Source organism: Halichoeres trimaculatus, unplaced genomic scaffold (assembly GCF_033239565.1).
Source record: "Halichoeres trimaculatus isolate MK-OKI-2021-1 unplaced genomic scaffold, fHalTri1.1 fHalTri1_scaffold_1, whole genome shotgun sequence".
NCBI classification, from domain to species: domain Eukaryota; kingdom Metazoa; phylum Chordata; class Actinopteri; order Labriformes; family Labridae; genus Halichoeres; species Halichoeres trimaculatus.
The window spans coordinates 31,251,247-31,269,561 of NW_027437179.1; the positions used below are offsets into that span (position 1 = coordinate 31,251,247).

The 18,315-nt window shown below is 39.3% G+C and overlaps 1 protein-coding gene across 1 annotated transcript in view; it reads right to left on the bottom strand.

Annotated features, from left to right (window-relative positions):
- Window positions 1-18,315, bottom strand: part of ppp1r16b (protein phosphatase 1, regulatory subunit 16B) — a 120,938-nt gene that overhangs the window by 12,960 nt on the left and 89,663 nt on the right. Inside the window, exons 4-6 of the mRNA XM_074674953.1 lie at window positions 12,316-12,461; window positions 8,894-8,997; window positions 1,258-1,382 (exon numbers count right to left, since the gene is read on the bottom strand). Coding sequence (XP_074531054.1) covers window positions 1,258-1,382; window positions 8,894-8,997; window positions 12,316-12,461 — 375 coding nt within the window. The remainder of the gene's footprint in view (window positions 1-1,257; window positions 1,383-8,893; window positions 8,998-12,315; window positions 12,462-18,315) is intronic.

Sequence of the window (18,315 nt, forward strand, 5' to 3'; positions counted from 1 at the left end):
GGCTACAGGTTTTGCAGCTTTGAAGTCAACACAGTCTAAACAGAGTGGACTACAAGATGGATCTAAACCTGCAGGATTACTTATCAATCCTTTCAAATAAAAACTTTGTGCTGGATTTTTTTTTCCTTCAGCAACTGGACAAAAATGGCTCAAACTGGAAAGATTTATCACAGAGGAAAATAAATTTACATTCACATGCTATTTTATTTATTTATTTTAGGTATCACCTCTGAGGATCTAAGGAGAAACAACATCGGGAAAGTTGGGTCTTGAAAGTTAATTTGGTTCTTATACTATTTTATTATTTTTTTTATTGATCTTTTTATTTGATTTTTATTGTGCAGCATTTTGGTAAGCTTAATTGTTTTTAAAATGTTCTGTATAAATTAAGTGAATTGGACTGGAATGGATATACAAAGAAGCAACTGTGGTGTCTCTAAATTAAGAGCCTGCACAAAGATCATTGAAACATTGTGGAAAATAAACCGTCATTGTTAAAACAGCGACATGTAATAAACATAATATGATTTTAATTAAAAAAGATCAGAATTAAAAAAAATATATATATAAACGAAGCAATACATTACATTTGATGTCTGTGTGTTTAACTTCAGCAAAATTATATGAATGCCATTTCTTGTTCTGATGCCATCATAGACGTTTTTTTTGTAACACACATCTTTTAATGCTGATGTTTCTATTTTTCAGTTTCAGGGCAATTTTTTAATGCCAAATTTTATTTTCAATACTAAACATTAAAGTCATCATTTTGGCCATCTGTGCCCCAAGGACTTTTATTTTGAAGGAGCATGAGGACTGGCAGGACTGGCTTTAAAAGATACAGAGTGTAAAAATTAGACATTTAGCGATATTTAGAGATCAGATTCTAAAGTCATACAGTCCTCTGCTCACTCCTCATCACAGGGAACCTATGGTGGCCTTTGAGGCCACTAATGTGTGGTGACAATGTCAAGTTTTCACTGACAAAAATGTCAATTAATACAAAATACTTCTTGTACAACCACTTTCTTTCAGTGCGAATTTTTAAGTTTCTCAGTAGAAAAGTGGTTGAGAAAGATGGTGGCATCCTAGTTTGGTGTAGATACAAAAGGATCTTTCTAAGTAAACAAAAACAAAATGGTTTTGATCAAAACATACCAATATTATATTTACTGACTAGTGACTCGTTTCAGCTAGTTTTTGCTCTGTACCTTTAACTTTAGATTTGTGGAGGAAAGTTGAAACATAAGATCTCACCAGTGTAGCTCCCTGAGAGTCCTGTTGGTTGACCTCCTCTCCCTGTCTCAGCAGCTCCTGAATGTCTCCCAGCATCTTCCTCTCTGTTGACGCCCGTGTCTCGTTGATCATCTCCTGGGTGATACCTGTTGGTCATAAGCACATAAAGGTTTATCACATAAGGGTGCCATGTGCTTATTTATCTGGGCTGTGATTTAAATCTACATTTTGCTGATAGGATGAGTTCACAAGATATTTTTGGTCTCTATGCGTGGTGGTGTTGATCTTCAAACATCTCTTGGCAAACAGTTTTGTAGTGTTTGGCTTCGCTGAGGCTCAGGTGAATCTGTCTCTCACAGCGGCTCGAAATTCCTCCTTGAATCCAGCACCTTACCTCCAACTACAGCTGAATACTGTGACCGACACACATGACTTCTTTTCCCTCAGCTCAGCAGGACTTCTCTGTACTGTACACTGCTGTCTGAACTACTGTATTATTACGTCTGTGTATGAGTGAGGGCAGGAATTACTCAAAGGATGAACGAAGTCAGGAACGTCTATGAGACGTATAAAATTTAGTAACTGTCTTAAAATGTTTCTCATTCTTCAATTTGAAGCAGCTGAAAATAAGAGCTTAAATTTAAAATACTCACAGTTATTTAAAAATGTATCCACTTTGTACTAGGTGGAGGATATTACCATGAATCTTAACTAACATTAAAAAGTCAAAGTGGACAAGCCTGTCCTGGCTCTGCATGTCTTAATGTCAGTATTTCAGCCCTGGGACTTTTTCTCCAGTCATAAATTGAATCTGTGCGAGAGCAGCTGAAGGCAAATCTATTCACTCAGCCAACACTGCAGCCTCCAGCCCAGCATTTTAAAGTCCTATTTCAGTGTCACTCTTCTTTTGACCATGGCCCACACCGACAGGTGATGGTCTGGGAGGTTGATGGAGGTGCTTAAAACTGTTGCAGAGGTGAACTTTTTTTTTCTACTTCTCTGAATTCACGATCACAGCCCGAGGTTGTTTGCAGACACAGGGATCAGGATGATGACGGTCTTCTTTTTCTGCTTTAATGACGGGCAGGCCCTCCAGCTACTGTTTTCCTCTGTGTGCTTTCTGTTTGCTCTGATTCCACACACTTTACATGCCTTGTTTTGGTCTTATTTTGATTTGGCGACAGTGATGCTACACAGCTTAACAATGCCCCTCGGGATTTTTGAATGAGAAGTGCATCATATATTCCTCATTTTAAGGCTACATGAGAAATCTATTCAATAAAAAAGTCTACATATTTTTACATGGGTACATTTTTAAAAATCACCCGAGGTACAAGCATAAATCTTTGCTGACCTGCTCAAACTATGAGTTCAGCTGTGTTAACTGTGTCCGAAAGTCATCTTTAGAGAAATATCTGCTGATCTAAAGAGTGACATCAGTCTTTTAGCACTGTTGACCAGCAGACTGTGTTAAATGAAGATTCCCTTGTCCAGCTCTGTGTCCAGTGACTCTGACTCTCCTCCAAACTGGGGCCTCCTTGCTCTGTTTTACTGCTTAAATCCCTGCCACTAGATTCCCCTCTTATCACGGCAACTCATTACACATGAACCGGGCTCAACAGGGGAGGATCAAGGAAGAGTCAGATCAGCCGATGCTGTGCATGAAACACTTCACAGTGTGTGTGCGTGTGTGTGTGTGTGAGACGGTGAAAGAGGCTGTGTGCCCATCCCTGCGGTGTCTCTGAAGAGAAGTGTTATCCGGCCGCATGGAGATGGAAACATTTCGGAGCAATTAGCAGGACCGAGCTCTCTTTGATCAGCTTAATCATCATTCTTCTCACCTACTGTACCGCTGTCCTCATCCTGCTGCTGCACACAATACTATAAACTGAGGAACTCAATCTATGATTGCTGATTTCCCCCTTCAATTCCTCAATCTGTCTCTCTTTGAGATAGACTGTCATACAGTCTTACAATGAAACCTACAACATGAGGTGTTAAGTGTCTCTCTGTACCATCTACATCCTTCACCCTGCTTACAACGCAGCATCTCTATGATCAGGTGTTTTTGACCTTTAACATCCAGAGGAAATGTAACTCAGCACTTACAGCTCTGTCCTACTTCCACACACTTCATCCTGTTTATCTCTGAGCAGCTCCATTAAAATATTTGAGGTTCAAGATGTAACAAGCCGCCTTGACCATGGAAAAGTTAAGTGTTTTTTTAGTGTTTCCAAACATTTCTTCTTCTAGTCTGTACTCAAACAAAATCAACAACAACCCTGAACCCGACCTACGTAAAAACAAATTGTGAGCAGATGAAAATTATTCAAGTTAAGTTAAATGAAAGTTTCTGTAAAAGTGGACCCTTGTGGTGCAAACAGGATAAAGCCTCTGCTTCAGAGAAAAAAAAACTTAATATAAAGTGAAAAAATGAAAAGGACCGTCTAAAACACTGGATCTTTGACACCTGTATGGTCAAGTGGTCAGAATCCTGCCCTGTCTAAATCAAGCCTGAAAAAATAACTTAATTAGAAAAGCACTCAGAGAGCGCAGACCTACGCCAAGCATATTGTGATTGTCACACAACACTTCAGTCCTACTTTAATGTTTTACTCCATTTTAACAGACTGTCTGCTACAATTTGGTGTTAGTATTAAGTTTGTGCGATAATTTGTTACCTGACAGTGTTGAAAATTATGACGACCAAGTACGTACTTCATAGTCCGGATCTTAGAATCCAGAATATTGGCAGGATCTGGATCATTCTTTACATCTGTCAGAAGTGATGGTGACCTTGTCTTGTGTTGTTTTGCAAAGCAATCCGACCATTTATGGAAGTTATATACACATATGGTGAAAACGGCCCTATCTCACTATGATAAAGAATCCTTTAGAGAAAATCCTGGATCCAGACCAGGGGTGGGCAAACTTTTTGATTTGTGGGCCATAATGGGTTCTAACATTTGACAAAGGGGCCGGACCAGGAGCAGATGGATGGAGTGCTTTGGTAACTATCAGAGTATCATTCGATGATTCCATATCCGTTTTAGAATCCAAAATTGAAAAACAGATAACGACTTGTTATTCAATTTCTCGTTTTCAAATCAAAAATCAGAAAACAAGTAACTGTCTATTTTTTGCTGTTTTGATTTTGTTTTGAAATTAAAATTATAATATGAGAGAATGGAATTATAATGGGATTTTTAATCAGTGTATGGTTCGTTCTTTCGTTAATCTGTTTCAAAACAAAATCTAAAAAATGAAAAAACTGACTTGTTTTTTTGGTTTTTCTGTTTTAAAACCAAAACGGAAAAATGGAATTACAGATAAACAGAAAAATGCATTTTTTCAGTCCTGGTTTTAAAAAGGAAAAAACAAAAAATGATAAAAGATTGTGTCAAAATTGTTTGTGTGATATTTTGATATTAAATGTGAACTCTCTATATAGAAAACATCAGAATTGCAGGGAAAATAAAACATTAACAAGGTTTATTCATTTAATTTTTTCAAGTTCTGCAGGCCGGATTAAAACGTTTAATGGGCCGCATGTGGCCCCCGGGCCGTAGTTTGCCCATGCCTGATCCAGGCAGTGACCCAGATCACCTCCAAAATTTAAGCACAGACAAACTCTTTCAAAAACATAACCTCCTTGGGGGAGGTAACTATAACTTAGTATAACTTAAAAAGAAAAAAAAACAGTTCCTCTGTTGTCCAGTGGGGGTTGTTTCAACAGCTCAGGAAGTCCTATTAAAACCTATGTTAAACTGCCCACCTTCACAGGAAAATTAAATGTTTTTTCAAATCAACTAATAAATTTAAGGTGCGGTCAAGCTGGACTTCCAAACTGTTCCATGCTCAAGCACAATGGCCCCCCTGCAGCTCTGTTCCCCAGGAGTACGGCCAGCGGCTACACTACCCCTATATGAACCAGGCTTTAGCGGGTATCACACACACGCAAGGCCCGCCTACGTCATCATGAAGAGTCTGTTTATATGAAGTGCGATCAACAAGACACGGACAACACTGCTACAACTTTAGGGACTGTACGACTTATGGTAAGTTGTTTTGGTTGGACACAGCCCTCTCACCCCGCTTTGTTTAAAACAATTGTTGAGAGGTGCACTCGCGGCCATTATACGTCATGGATCACACGCGCTGTGTGCTTGTGCTCGTGCATGAAGTAAACTGTGCTGAAGCCCACCTCTCAAAAAGCAGAGAAGTAAATTGGGCTCAAGCACGTCACGGTTGCAGTCACACTGGCCATTCAAAACGTGCTTAAGGGCTGAAGCATGCTTCGGCATGATGCGGTTTGCTGGAGTGACTACGTCCTTAGTTATATTCAGGCCAAGTGCTTTGCATTGGTTTGCATGAACAGGGGCGTGGCTGAGTTGACTGACAGGTAGATGAGTTGCAGCTGTGTGCCAGGAGGTCAAAGGCTTCCTCACCTTACCTCTTCATCTGTTTCTGTGTTAACCAAGAGTTATGTACAGTCAAATACACAGTCACTAGTCATGTTTAAAAAAAGGTATGGCTCATGTGAGTTCAGACATGTTTGTAAAATCAACAGATCAGAGCAGGACCCCATACAAAGAGCTGAGCTGATGGGCAAAAAGACACAAAAGATTACAGAGAAATTAGAGGAAGGATTCAAGCATTTTCTTGATCTGCAAAATGAACAAGTTAGTACAAACTAAGCCAAACACAGTGCTCATAAGTTGTAAGAGGGATTACAGGAGGGTTTTGTGCTCAAAAAGTAATTATCCCTCAGCTGTGCTCGACAATCACGGAGGAGTGTGTTTCTAATTTCAGGTGCAGGAGCCTCAAGTCGCCAGTTTACCTTCCTCAACAAGACAAATGAAAGAAATACTAGCTGCAGTTACAATGGGAGGTGGAAAAGAGGCTCTCTAATCACTCAGCTGAAAACTGGCTTTCAGCCTTTCTCTCATACAAGGATTAAGTTATAAGAAAGGGTATTTTCGAGCCTCCAGGAAGCTGTTGCTAATTATTGTTTTGTAGAGTCAAGGTTTGTTTATGCTCCCTACAACAGGTTTAAGGAAAAAAAATACTTAACCCTAACTATGTAACCCCTATAGGTAGATGCTGTAAATAAAAGGTTAATATGGCAACTGGTTAGCTTGATTTAGTACATAAATTTCAAAGACAATGAACAACTAGCAAGGCTCCTGCCAAACATAACAATGCCACCATCATCTTGTCAACAGTAGTACAGAAGTAATGATTCAGCACAAGCAGGGGGATTTTAAATCAGATTATTTCATGGTTTATAGCTTTCTGCACTGTCAGCTGCCAAGATACCCTCAACAGCCTCAGAAAAACCACAAACTGTCAATTTGATCTGTATTTTTTATAATATAGGTATCAAATATCTTATTTAACTCTCCACCACAGAGAAAATAAGCATTTTTCCCAAAATGTTGAGCTGTTCCTCTTCAACAAACCACATTTCAGCAGTCTGTCTTGGCATTCATGCTTCAGTATTTTTCTAAACTCAAAGCCCCCGCGGCCACAGATTCTTCTGCTTTGTTGCCAACTGTGTGCTTACACGTCTGCCTGCAGATGTAACTGTTTGCTCCAAAACAAACACAAACCATTGACAGGAGCTTATGCTCAAAGTGTTTAGTGTGATTTAACTGTGGAGTAGATAAATCTGTGTGTCACCCCAACTCTGTCAAACAAAGACAGAAATGCCAACGCCTCCAAAGCACAGCAGGAGTCCCTGTGTGCATTTCTGAGCCCGTCACAGCTGACCTCCTTGACCTCTTTAAATCACATCACAGAGACATGGCGATACGCTGCAGCTTCTGACAGTGAAACCGTGAATATACTCTGACCCAATCTGCATCCTGGGGAGATGGAGATCATTGTGAATATCCTGATGCTGTCAATCTGAACACCGCGGGGCACTGAGTGCTTTGAGGTTACAAAGTGGCAGCCATCTTCTTCAACTGCTAGCTCCTGTGGTTGACATACTTTTGAGGCTGCAGGAAGCAACTCACTCACTTATTGAGCTGAGGTTACAGAACCTTTATACTTTAAAGGTTAGGGGATAAACGAGGGGAGAAGTCAACTGACAAACCAGAATGTCGGACTGGATTAATTAGCATGTCTAATCTTCTCTAATGTAATCTGTATTTGTAGCAAGTCTGGCTAATTAGCTTACAGTTTACTGTAGTAACCACGCAGAACATGACAGGCAAAGCCAGGAGCCACTTCACTGAGTGACAACACTTGGTATCAGGGTTACTATCAATAGAAATTCTCAGTTCTCAGCTACCAACTTTTAACTTAAGCTAGCATTAGCTGCAAGCTAGTAGCCCTTATTGGATTCATGAAAGTGTACACAAAGCAACCCAGGTCAGGGTTAAGTTTGTTTAGTCCTAAAAAGACCTTTCTCTTGTTGTTTCATCATTGAAGGAGGATAATCACGGATAGTTTTAGCTGTCAATAGTCAACCAATACCAAGCACAGTTTTTGTAGTGTTTTTTTGTTTGTTGGCTTTTCATTTATTTATGATATAACATAACACTGACGAGAGCTACACTGATTGAAAGAATTTTCGTATCAGAAATTTGCCTCTGCTAATGCTAGTTTATCTTGTTGGCTTAGTTAGCTTGCCAACTGAGGTTTTGTGATTGAATTCAAGTTAACATCCCTCTTTTGTTCATAGTTCTCAAGAGGTAACTGGTGATCACAAAGTCTGTTGGTAAGTAAGATTGGAAGAGCATCACCACTGGTCTTCAGTCCTTACAGATTATCATCCCTGTCTGATGACCCAGACCAGCAGTAAGTCTGGGCTGTAACACTGATTTAACAACATTTCAGGCCCACAGTTATATAAAAAAAAAAAAAATCTGTCAAACCAACTGTTAATTCTGGTGCCAAAAAGTGGCCGTATCACTGTTACTTAAACATGATCATCTTTTTAATAATGTGCAATATTTCAAGTGAAGTGTATCAACTCCATGGACCAGCTGCCAATAAGGATGAAAAACATCATGCACATATCAGTCATGCCTATCTAACTTTTGATACAGAAATTACTCAGCTTTGACTTAATTAGCTATAATGCTAATGGGCAATAAATGGGAAATATTTCGGATGTTGTTTTTTTTTCAAATGAGTTTGAACTGAAAGAGCTATCTTGAAAGTTTTGCAGTGTTTTGCACACCACTGTTGTCAATCAATCTAAGTCATAAAATCACAACAGATGCTTTTTTAAGACACTTTCCAAAAACATCAAGCAGTCTGATTTTCAGGGTGTGCAGTGTTCTCATTCCTGTGTCATTTGTAATAATAACTCTAGATTTACAAAAAATTGCAAACAGGGACAGGAGAGAAAAGTTAACACTTCAGTAAAGGTAAAATAAAAGCAGCTAAGCCAGTCAGAATAAGCATGTTATGGAGTAAAGTAGACACAGCACACTTCTCACAATGGAATAAAATCTGCCCATGGAGAAGCCACATTATCACATTTATCCAATCTGTCTGCAGACATTGTGAGACTGATGAGTTCCCAAATTTGTCTCGAAGCACAGAAACTTTTTCTTATCAGCTGAGAGCAACACGGTTAATATTCTGTTCACGAACCCTGACTTTTGCAGCCATGTCATCTCTTAAAATATTTATCCTCTACCTCTGTTGGCCATGGCGGTCTCAATGATGTCCAGCGTTGGATCATCTTCACACAGGTCGTAGGGCATGTTCCCATCAGAGTTAACTGCCAGCAAATCTGCACCACTGTGGAAGATGAGCAGATAAATTATTAATGCTTTTTGTAAATTAATTTTCACAATGTATTACATCCAGAGCTAACATGGGAAATATGAGGAGAGAAGTCATTAAGTTACATTTAAGAGCATCATCTGCAATCAAATCTACACCAAAGGTAAATAAAGAGAGAAGCGAATAAGATCTTAATCTAAATGACCAGGCTGAAAAAAGGTTGAATATATCTCGTAATGATTTCAGATATTCTGAAGTTTGTTTACATCAGCCATGTTCTTCGCCTCCGAGTAAAACAGGCCTGTTTTATATTCAGATCAGAGAACGGGCTTCACATAACGCTGAGGAAGAGCTGATCAATAACTCAAAGTCTTGGACAGGAATGGGGGAATAAATCTCAAATGGAGCGCTCACTAATGATGCTAATTAAATTATTTCTGTCCAGAACAAGTTGGCCTGCATTATTCAGCAGTTCTAATCAGTTATTTCACTCTGTACAATGACTCCAAATAATATGAGGAGGGGCTTGTCAAGGCCTCAAGTCAACAGATGGCAGCAGTGTGTCTGAATATTTTGTGTTTTCAGAGACAAACTTATCTTCTTTTTCTTACTGGTGTTTACATCTCCTGAATCTGGATTGTTTGTGTTTGTTATCTTCTTTAATGTCAATGAGGACCATAAGGTAACATTTTCTTTAGTTAAGACCCGCATGTCCCAACTTCTTTTATTTTTCTTTTCAGGGAAAATTATAATATTGAACCCTTGTGAATATTTTTTCAACAGCATCAGACTATGAGATTGGTAATCAAAAACCTGTTGAGATGAATCAGACACTAACTTGTACAATGCTTTATAAATAATCATTGAAACAACCTCACTGCAGGAGCCACTTTCTAGTTAATTTTCATGAAAGTTTCTGTGAGGACTTTCAGTTGAGTTTTGATTGCAGTGACAACTTCGGCTATATCTGTAGTGATGGGAATTGATAAGATTTTGTCAATACCAATGCCCTTATCGATTCGGCTTATCGATCTGATTCTTTATCGATTCCCTTATCAATTCCTGTTTGGAATTTTCTTGGTATAAAAAGTAGCTTTACAGGTTTTATGTGTCAACAACTTTTAATTAAGTTTATACTGTAAGAGAATAAAATGTAATTGGTCCCTGAGTCTGGATATTCCTGGGCACAATCATACAGAAACAGGTAAAAATTGCGCACAATGTGACGTTGATTTACTGTGTTGTAATATCTTAATAATTCAAGTAGGCCATATAGTGTCTCAAAGTAGTTATAGCAATGGTTTAAGTTGTTTGGAAGCATTCCGTATTTATGACGTCAGCCATGAGCCTTTCAATTGCCTCTTAGCTTTTGACATTTGAAATTCTCAGTATTTTTTACAAAGAGTTGATGTGACATGTTTCTGTGATGAAAGTTGAAATTCTATTCTGAAGCTGAAGTTATACTGATGTATGCTTACTGCTAGCATATCAATGCAGTTTCCCATATACGTTAGCATCGAGCTTGCACTATTTTGTTATTTTTGTAAATAAGGTGATTTATACCATTTCAAATGTACAGAATATGAATCTCATGAGAGAGAGTAATGCACATTTCTTTTGGAAGTCAGTTCTTCAGTAAAACTTCAAGCTGAAAATCCTGAAACAGAGTTTCCTTGGGAAACGTTATCTAACTGCTAAGATAGCTGCAGCAGACTAGTCGATGTAAGGCCTGGCAGCTCTGGCAAAATGTAAAGAATTGATAAGGAATCGTTAAGCACAAAGGCTAATGATATCGATGGATTGAAACATTTCTTTTCGATTCTCAACAGGAACGTTTTTTTTATTTCTATCCTTAATAATCTGTAGTGTTTTTCTGATATAAAGACCCATGAGCACCATTACCCACTGTTGTAAGGACATCCCTCTTCCTTTTTAATACAAAAAAATCCAATATGGCATCAGTACAAAGAATAAAAAGCCTAGTGTTAATACAGCACAGTAAGAAAACAACAACTTCAAAGATTTAAATTGTCCCATGGCAGAGAGCTTCCCCTCTTCAAATCAAGGGATTTCCTCCTCCTGAGTTCAGTTTTAATGTTTTTAAAAGCTGTGCCACTCGTGATCAGTTCAGTGAAGCACTGTTTTTGTGTGGGTTTTCCAAGTGTGGGTGTTGTTGATGGGCATGATAAGCCAGAACAATCTTCAGGTGGTGTTCTTGAAGGAATCTATACATAACCGACTTCTGGTTGACTGTGACGTTGAAACAAATTCCAGTTGTTTCGTGTTGGATCTCTTTAGTACTGTTACAGTCCAGGAGCAGATGCTGGACTGTTTCATCCTCATCACGTGAGAGCACTGGACACTTCTTTGTTGTAACAAAACAGCTTCCTCTTGCCAAAGCGTGCGTTTGTTTTGGTAGCAGATAACAGGAGAGCAGAGCTACTTGTCTCTACTTTTCTTTGTTCAAGAAGACTTAATGCAGGATGCAAAGGCAAAAGGTGAGCAGACTTTTGTTTAATGTCACATTGCATAAAAGTAACCTTGTTTTTTATTTTATTGATGGACTCTCAAGTTTGAATAGACCAATGCAGTATAACCATTGCACATGGGTTGGAATGAACATTATCACAAACAGCTTGGCCTGTATTTTAGCCCATGCTCAATCACGCTACCATTTAGCTTTCGTCTACTCTTCTGCTCTTTTTTTTTGACTGTCCAGCTCCAGTGTCCACCATTACTACAAAATAAATAGAAGAAGAAGACAGATCTTGCTTCTTATTGCTAAACTTAGCTGGACTATGTAGTTTTACTGGAGGGGCTTTTGCTCTAAGTGCCTTAAATGGATTAATTTCCATGGATACTAAGAAGTAGCATTTGATTATAATCTATTTTTTCGCTGACAATCTTATTTCAAATTATGGATTATGAACAGACAAATATATAAAAGTGAGACTATCTCAAGATTGCTTACAAAGTTCTGATAGGACCTTTAAGGTAACCTAAGTCAGGACAACTGTTTTTCCTTTTATTTTTCTTTCTTTTTTGCAATAAATCATCCAGCAACTGGAAAACATCTCTCAGTGGGTTTTTCTGTTGTTTTACTGAAAACCTGGGCGTGTGATGCAGCTGCACTCCTTCTCTCTGTGGTTTACACAACAGGACTTGGAAAAGGTTATAAGACAAACCTGATTTATAACTTTTTGTCACTTCACTCTCTCATCTCCTGAGTGTTTCTTTGTTTCAGGCGAGAAGGGACACCACTGCTCTTAAAGACAGCGGGACAGTCAGGTGTAGTCGAAAAACAGCAGTTGTCGTGTGTAGTGTGTATCTTACTGTGCAATGAGGATCTTGACGAGTCCTGCGTGGCCACAGGTGGCAGCGGCGTGCAGCGGTGTCCACAGCTCATTGTCCTGAGCGTTGACGCTGGCTCCTCGGTCCAGAAGGATCTTCACCATCTCCTCATAGTTATCTATACAACACTGGAGAAGAAACAAAAAAGACTTTAACTTTTCATACGCATAAACTGATAGAGGAAGGAACCTAGCATGACATTGTGTGTAATTGCAGGGCATGAGTTTGTATCCGCGTTTTTTTAACACAAAGACATTTTGGCAGCCCGTTAAGATCCACAGTTTCCTGATGAAATGCTGGCAGAAATATAAGTCTAAGTCTTATTATTTTCAGTCTGAAGAGGAATATACGCACAGTGAACACTCTGCTGTGCTGCAATGCTGCTGCAAGCTTTATCCCTTTAATCACTGATGGAAAAAAAAGAGAAAGAGATAATTTTTCCAAAAGAACAAAGAGAGAAGTCAAACTGTTTCTCCAACAAAGTCTTGTAATGGCTTATTGCGGAGTGCAGAACTGAGAGCACATTAAGCCAATTTGGATACAGTCAGTCTGACATCTCGCCCACTGTGTGGGTTGTTCTCTGGATCAGAGACAAAACTGGAAATGCACCCATAACGCACGCCCATCCACAGAGACAAACACACAAAGACGGAGAGGGACAGAGAGTTTTTTCCTCGTTAAACTTGGGCGTGATTACAGGGTGGGGAGGAAGAAGGGTTTTTTTTTTTTTTCCTGAAAGCCATCCCCCAATCTAGCTTCTGTCAGCAACAGCAGTTTTCTCCATCAGAGCTAATTGGTATGAATGTGGCAGCAAGGCGTGAGACAATAGAAAATCAAGAGAGACAGAGAGCAGACGTGAAGTCAAAGAAAAGAATTACTTTGTCACTGAGAGAGGAGGGAAATAAAATCAGGAAACTGGAGGCTTCAGAGCAGAAGTCTGGTTTCCAAAGCATCTCGGCAGGAGAGTTTGTCTTATTACATGTGGGTTTAAATCTGCTGCATCACGTTTTGCCCCAACCTCCCCCCTACTATGATCTAAGGCCCATTTAAGTCACAAAATTCCCTCCTTTGTTCCAGGAAGGCATCTGCGTGTTTGGACCAAAAAGCACCGTCACTGTTGTGGGACGACTTTGGAGTGTTTGAAATGAAAATGAGACATCTGTCACCATGAAAAGTTAAAATGCTCTGACTAAACGACTGCTGCTAATCCCATTATGATCCTACCCTCGCTAACTCATTTGATGAAGGTTTAAACAATTTAGAGACGAGGTGTTTGGTGTCACGCAGACGCTAAACGAGGAGAAAAATGAGAAAAGTACAAATAAATCCACACATTTCGCTGGAGACTTCCTCCTGAAGGTGACAGAAATGTCTCCTGATAAGACTGTTATCCAAGTCTTCAAAGTGACGCCAGTACTTATTCAGACATGGGGCCAGCATGTGAAATTGCTTTTTCTTAACTAGGTACGTGTCTTACAGGTGACTCTGCCTGAGGGGAAGCAGAGGTATGATTTAATTTAAAGATGCTGTTACAACTTCTTATAAAGAGTTTCTTTTCCTAAGCTAGTCCTCCTCTGCCTCTTGCTCCAATCTTCAAATACTCCAGCACTCGGTGCATGCTCACCTTGAACACCTTCAACAGTGAGGTGTGCAGTGAATTTTTCTTTTTAAGGATTAACATAGAGGATGAGCTGAAGTGTAATCTCTGGAGAATTGAAGTACCTGAGAGCAGGATGAAGAGTGAGTCAGACAAACAAACAGAAACCAAATAGAAATGCCAAGTCAGGGCAGCCGAGGGCCAACACTAAGACAAAAACATTTTAAAGGTCCCATATTATGCAAAAATTACTTTGTTTGGTCTTTTAGGGAAATTTGTGGGTCTTTGGCTTTCCTCCCAGCGCACAAAATGTGATATTTAATGACAAAACCTGTACTTAGTAGTGCTTGTGAATGTAAAATCCTGACCTAAAATGAGCTGTTTGGATTTTGGGGAATTGCCGATGTCAGCGATTCCCTTTTTTTGACCAATCAGGACCAAGTCTGACCTGATTGGTCCATCGGAGCAGATACCCCTGAACCCCCTCCCTGCCCGCTGCTGGAGCAGCAGCTGTAAACAGCCACATAGTTCCATGCACAAACTTTCCATCCCTTTCCAAGACAAGACTAAGTGGCTAGAGTTCATTTATTAAGGAAATGTGCCAGCTACACTTAGTAAAACTGTGCATGTGTGTGCTAGTCACTTCACGGCCGACTGCTTTTCCAGCTTTGGACAGTACAACAGAGGGCCAGAGAATAGACTGGTCCTGAATCCAGGTGCATTACCAACCATCCGCCAACAAACCTGGGACCCTGGAAATGTGAGTATTTTAAATGCTGTGCGCTGTGGAGCAGATGTAAGAGCTTTTCCTCAGTGTCCCCCCTGTCTCTGTGTTAGCTTCAGGATGCTAACTTTAGCTGCGGTTAGCCTGTTGTCTTAGCCTGTAATGTTACGGTAAACAAGCTTTGCTGTTTTCTAAACATTGTGCACTCAGAGCTCATGACTTCGCTCTCAGTGACATAGAAAAGCAGGGCAGTATCAGCAGTGGCTCGTTTACATATGAAGGTCACGCCCACTAAATCAGAGCGTTCTGAACAGAGGGGCTATGAGAGCCTGGAAACAATGCTGCTGTGCTTGATTTATTGGCTTTTTGGACCAAAACATGTTACTACCATTTCATGAAGACATCAATGATCCACATAAAACTGCAGAAAAGGAGCAGAATATGGGACCTTTAAGACTGTGAATATTAGAGGTGGGAGAAAAAAACTATATATCTGGATTTTTTTGTTTGATAATAAAAAAATCTGGATCCTTTGACAAAAAAATCTTTTTTTTTTCTCTTTCAAAATTATCATTTTTTTATTACAATCTTTAATTTAGATTGGAAAAAAGTTACAACTTTTCTCCAGCAGAGGGTAAAATATTTCTCACTGACTTACGTGATGTGTATTGTATGGGAAAATATGGCTCCTGATATAGTCTGTAGACATCATCATCATGTATTTTTTTCACATGGTCTGGTCTTTAAAAAGCAAACTAAAATTTGCAAAAATCCTTAATATGGAAGAATTGCAACCTAGATTAAATCAACACTCCAAAAATCATAATAGAATCAAATCGCAAGAAAAGCGTATCCCCCCGGCCCTAGTGATTGGAAGTGAATTATAATCTAAAAAGTGTGTAAAGAAACTGTTACTTTTGGATGCAGCTGACACTGTCATTGTTCAAGCTGCCATGTTTGGTGACCTTACATCCCTTCTGGCATCAAAACAAAACCACAATCTCTCCCTTTAGTCACCTGCTCTTCATCTCTGTCTCTGCCTCCTTAAAAAGAAATGAAAAAAACAAAACGCTGAATTCTCAAACAACGATAGGAATGACAGCATTAGACCACACTGACGTGAGGAGAAAATGACTTGTGTGCATTCTCTGGAGTTTTGTAGCTCCGACAGCAGAGGCTAGTCTGATAAGGACTCTGGGGGAGTACATAAATTAATACACAACACAAGAGAGGAAATGAAATTACTTCTCAGATGCAGAAGAAAGATAGCAGCCAGACAGGACGAGGTGAAATGGATGCATAAAGAACACAGACGCAGGCTGACTGGAAACAGGACAAACACATTCTCAGCTCAGGAGGTTTCAGTCTCACTCTTTTTTTTTCATTTACTGTCAGGCCTTGCTAATTGAATTCAAATGACATTAAAGAGAGTAATTGCCAGGGATACAGCTGTTCATATTCTCATGATGTCATAAAGCATTTTAACATACCTGTGGATTTGTCAGACATATAGAAGAGCAGGCACAGATACCTTCATTAATTATTTTACCAACAGGTGTCCAACAAGTCCTACAGAGAAAATGATTTATATGCCGATGTACTGATGATATGCTGATGATATGCTGTTCTTTATGTATTAAACCTTTTCAGTCTTTTGATGTGAAATATTGTGGAGTAAACTCTACCACGAGGTGAAAATGAGACAGGAAGAACCTGAAGTGAAATGATCATGTGCTTAAAAATCAGATAAGACTCCAGTTTGAATTGCTGTAACAGGCCTGTACTGTCAGTGATGATCAGATCAGGAAGGTGAAGAACAGAAAAAGCCTGTCTCTGCGACCTGCTTGTACAGTTGCAAAAGCAGAAGTTTCACTCTGTGAAAGCAGATTTATTTGTGTCAACAACTTCCTGTACGCGTGTGATGGAAAAAAGCAGATTCAAAGAAAGAGAACGCAAGAGCATGAGTCATAAATTCCCTACAGTATATGATTTGTACGTTGGCAGTAACAAATTGGAAAATTGCACATCTTGTTACACGGAAATGGTAATTCAGAGAGCGGGTTATAGATTTCATTATCAGTCACTGTTTGGTAATTGGCAAGCTTGAGAAAAAGACATTTTTCAGGGGGAATATGCAACCTCATAAAAAGTGATGAGAACAAAACCCTGAAGAAACACACTCGCCTGTCAAAGACATCTGATAGATTAGCTCACATGTAAAGTGAACGCCTGCAGCAGCAGCATGACAGATGTCAACAGTAAAACCCCAGAGGCAGCAACCCACATGCTAGCTACCATCACAGCTAATCTCTTAGCCTCCTCCTCCTGATTTAAACCCACACATACTTCAGCCTACCTGCACGCTCACTCTGAATCTTTTTTGTTGACGGGCTGTTTACCAGCCTCCACCTGACTTATCTTGGCAACAAGACAATGAGGCACGCAGGGAAATAATGTGCCTTTCATGACAACTATTCACACAAAGACTGACGTGTGGCTCTAACAAAGGCTGGGATTGTTTCTGACGAGGCAAGAGAACAACAGCAGCAGTCTTACAGGGATCGCTCGGTGGGCTGAGCAGATTGTGGTTGGGGTTGAAGAGCAAAGCTACATGGAAATGGGGCTAAGACTGTAAGGCTAAAGTTTGATCAGTGCTTACACCACTGAAGGAAAGGGGGGTTTGCAAGGTCTTAGGTCCTCTCTGTAAAACACCTCACCACCCTAAATAATGATGTGACAAGGGGTTCGATCTAATAAACACATATAGTGACACAGCTTAGTGACATTTATTAAAATTAATTTGTCCGAGGCACCAGTTAAGCTCAGTTGCTAAAGAAGCTGCCCCATGTAGCATTTTAGTTTCTTCATCCATTACTGACTTATTGTTATCTTAACAGACTGATGTCTAATTACTTTATTCAGATTGTTTATCCTTGCTTCATCTTTCCTCATTCTTTCAATCTTTTATTGAAGACTTTTAAGCTAATTGTGTTACTCCTGTCTCTTTTATTATCTATATTTTGTTTTATTGTTGTCTCCTACTTTTATTCATTTATTAATATATTTTATTTATTAATTTTAGTTATTTTTCTTTATTTATGTATTTTATTTATTAATTGTAGTTATTTTTTTATTTATGTATTTTATTTATTAATTTTAGTTATTTTTTTATTTATGTATTTTAGCTTACTTTGGTCCTCACCGTCTCATTTTATCTAGCAGTGTTCCTGTATTGTCTGGGTTCCTTCAGGGGGCCCTTTCCTTCATGGGGCTGGAGGCTGGAGTCACTGGACATAGACCCGTCCTTGTTAGTTAACACCATCAGGGTGTTAACCAGTTGCACTGGTGTTTTGCTGTACCCTGGTGTGTTGTGTCTCCAGCCCTGTGAGGTCTGGGCCTCCTCTGTGTCTATGGTTAGCGACTGGGCCTGGTCTGTTGTGCCCACTTCTGGGGTTTAAGTTCTTTTTGTGTTATGACTTCTCTATATTTCATTTTGCCATTTGTGTTTGTCTTAAATGTTCTTTGATTTTATTTACCTTCTTTGGTTGTTCTTTTTTTTTTTTCCCTTGATGTTAAACTCTTGCGCTCCTGTGTTCCTGCTGTTGAAGCACTTTGTAAACGAATGTTTTTAAAAAGTGCTTTACAAATAAAGTGTATTACT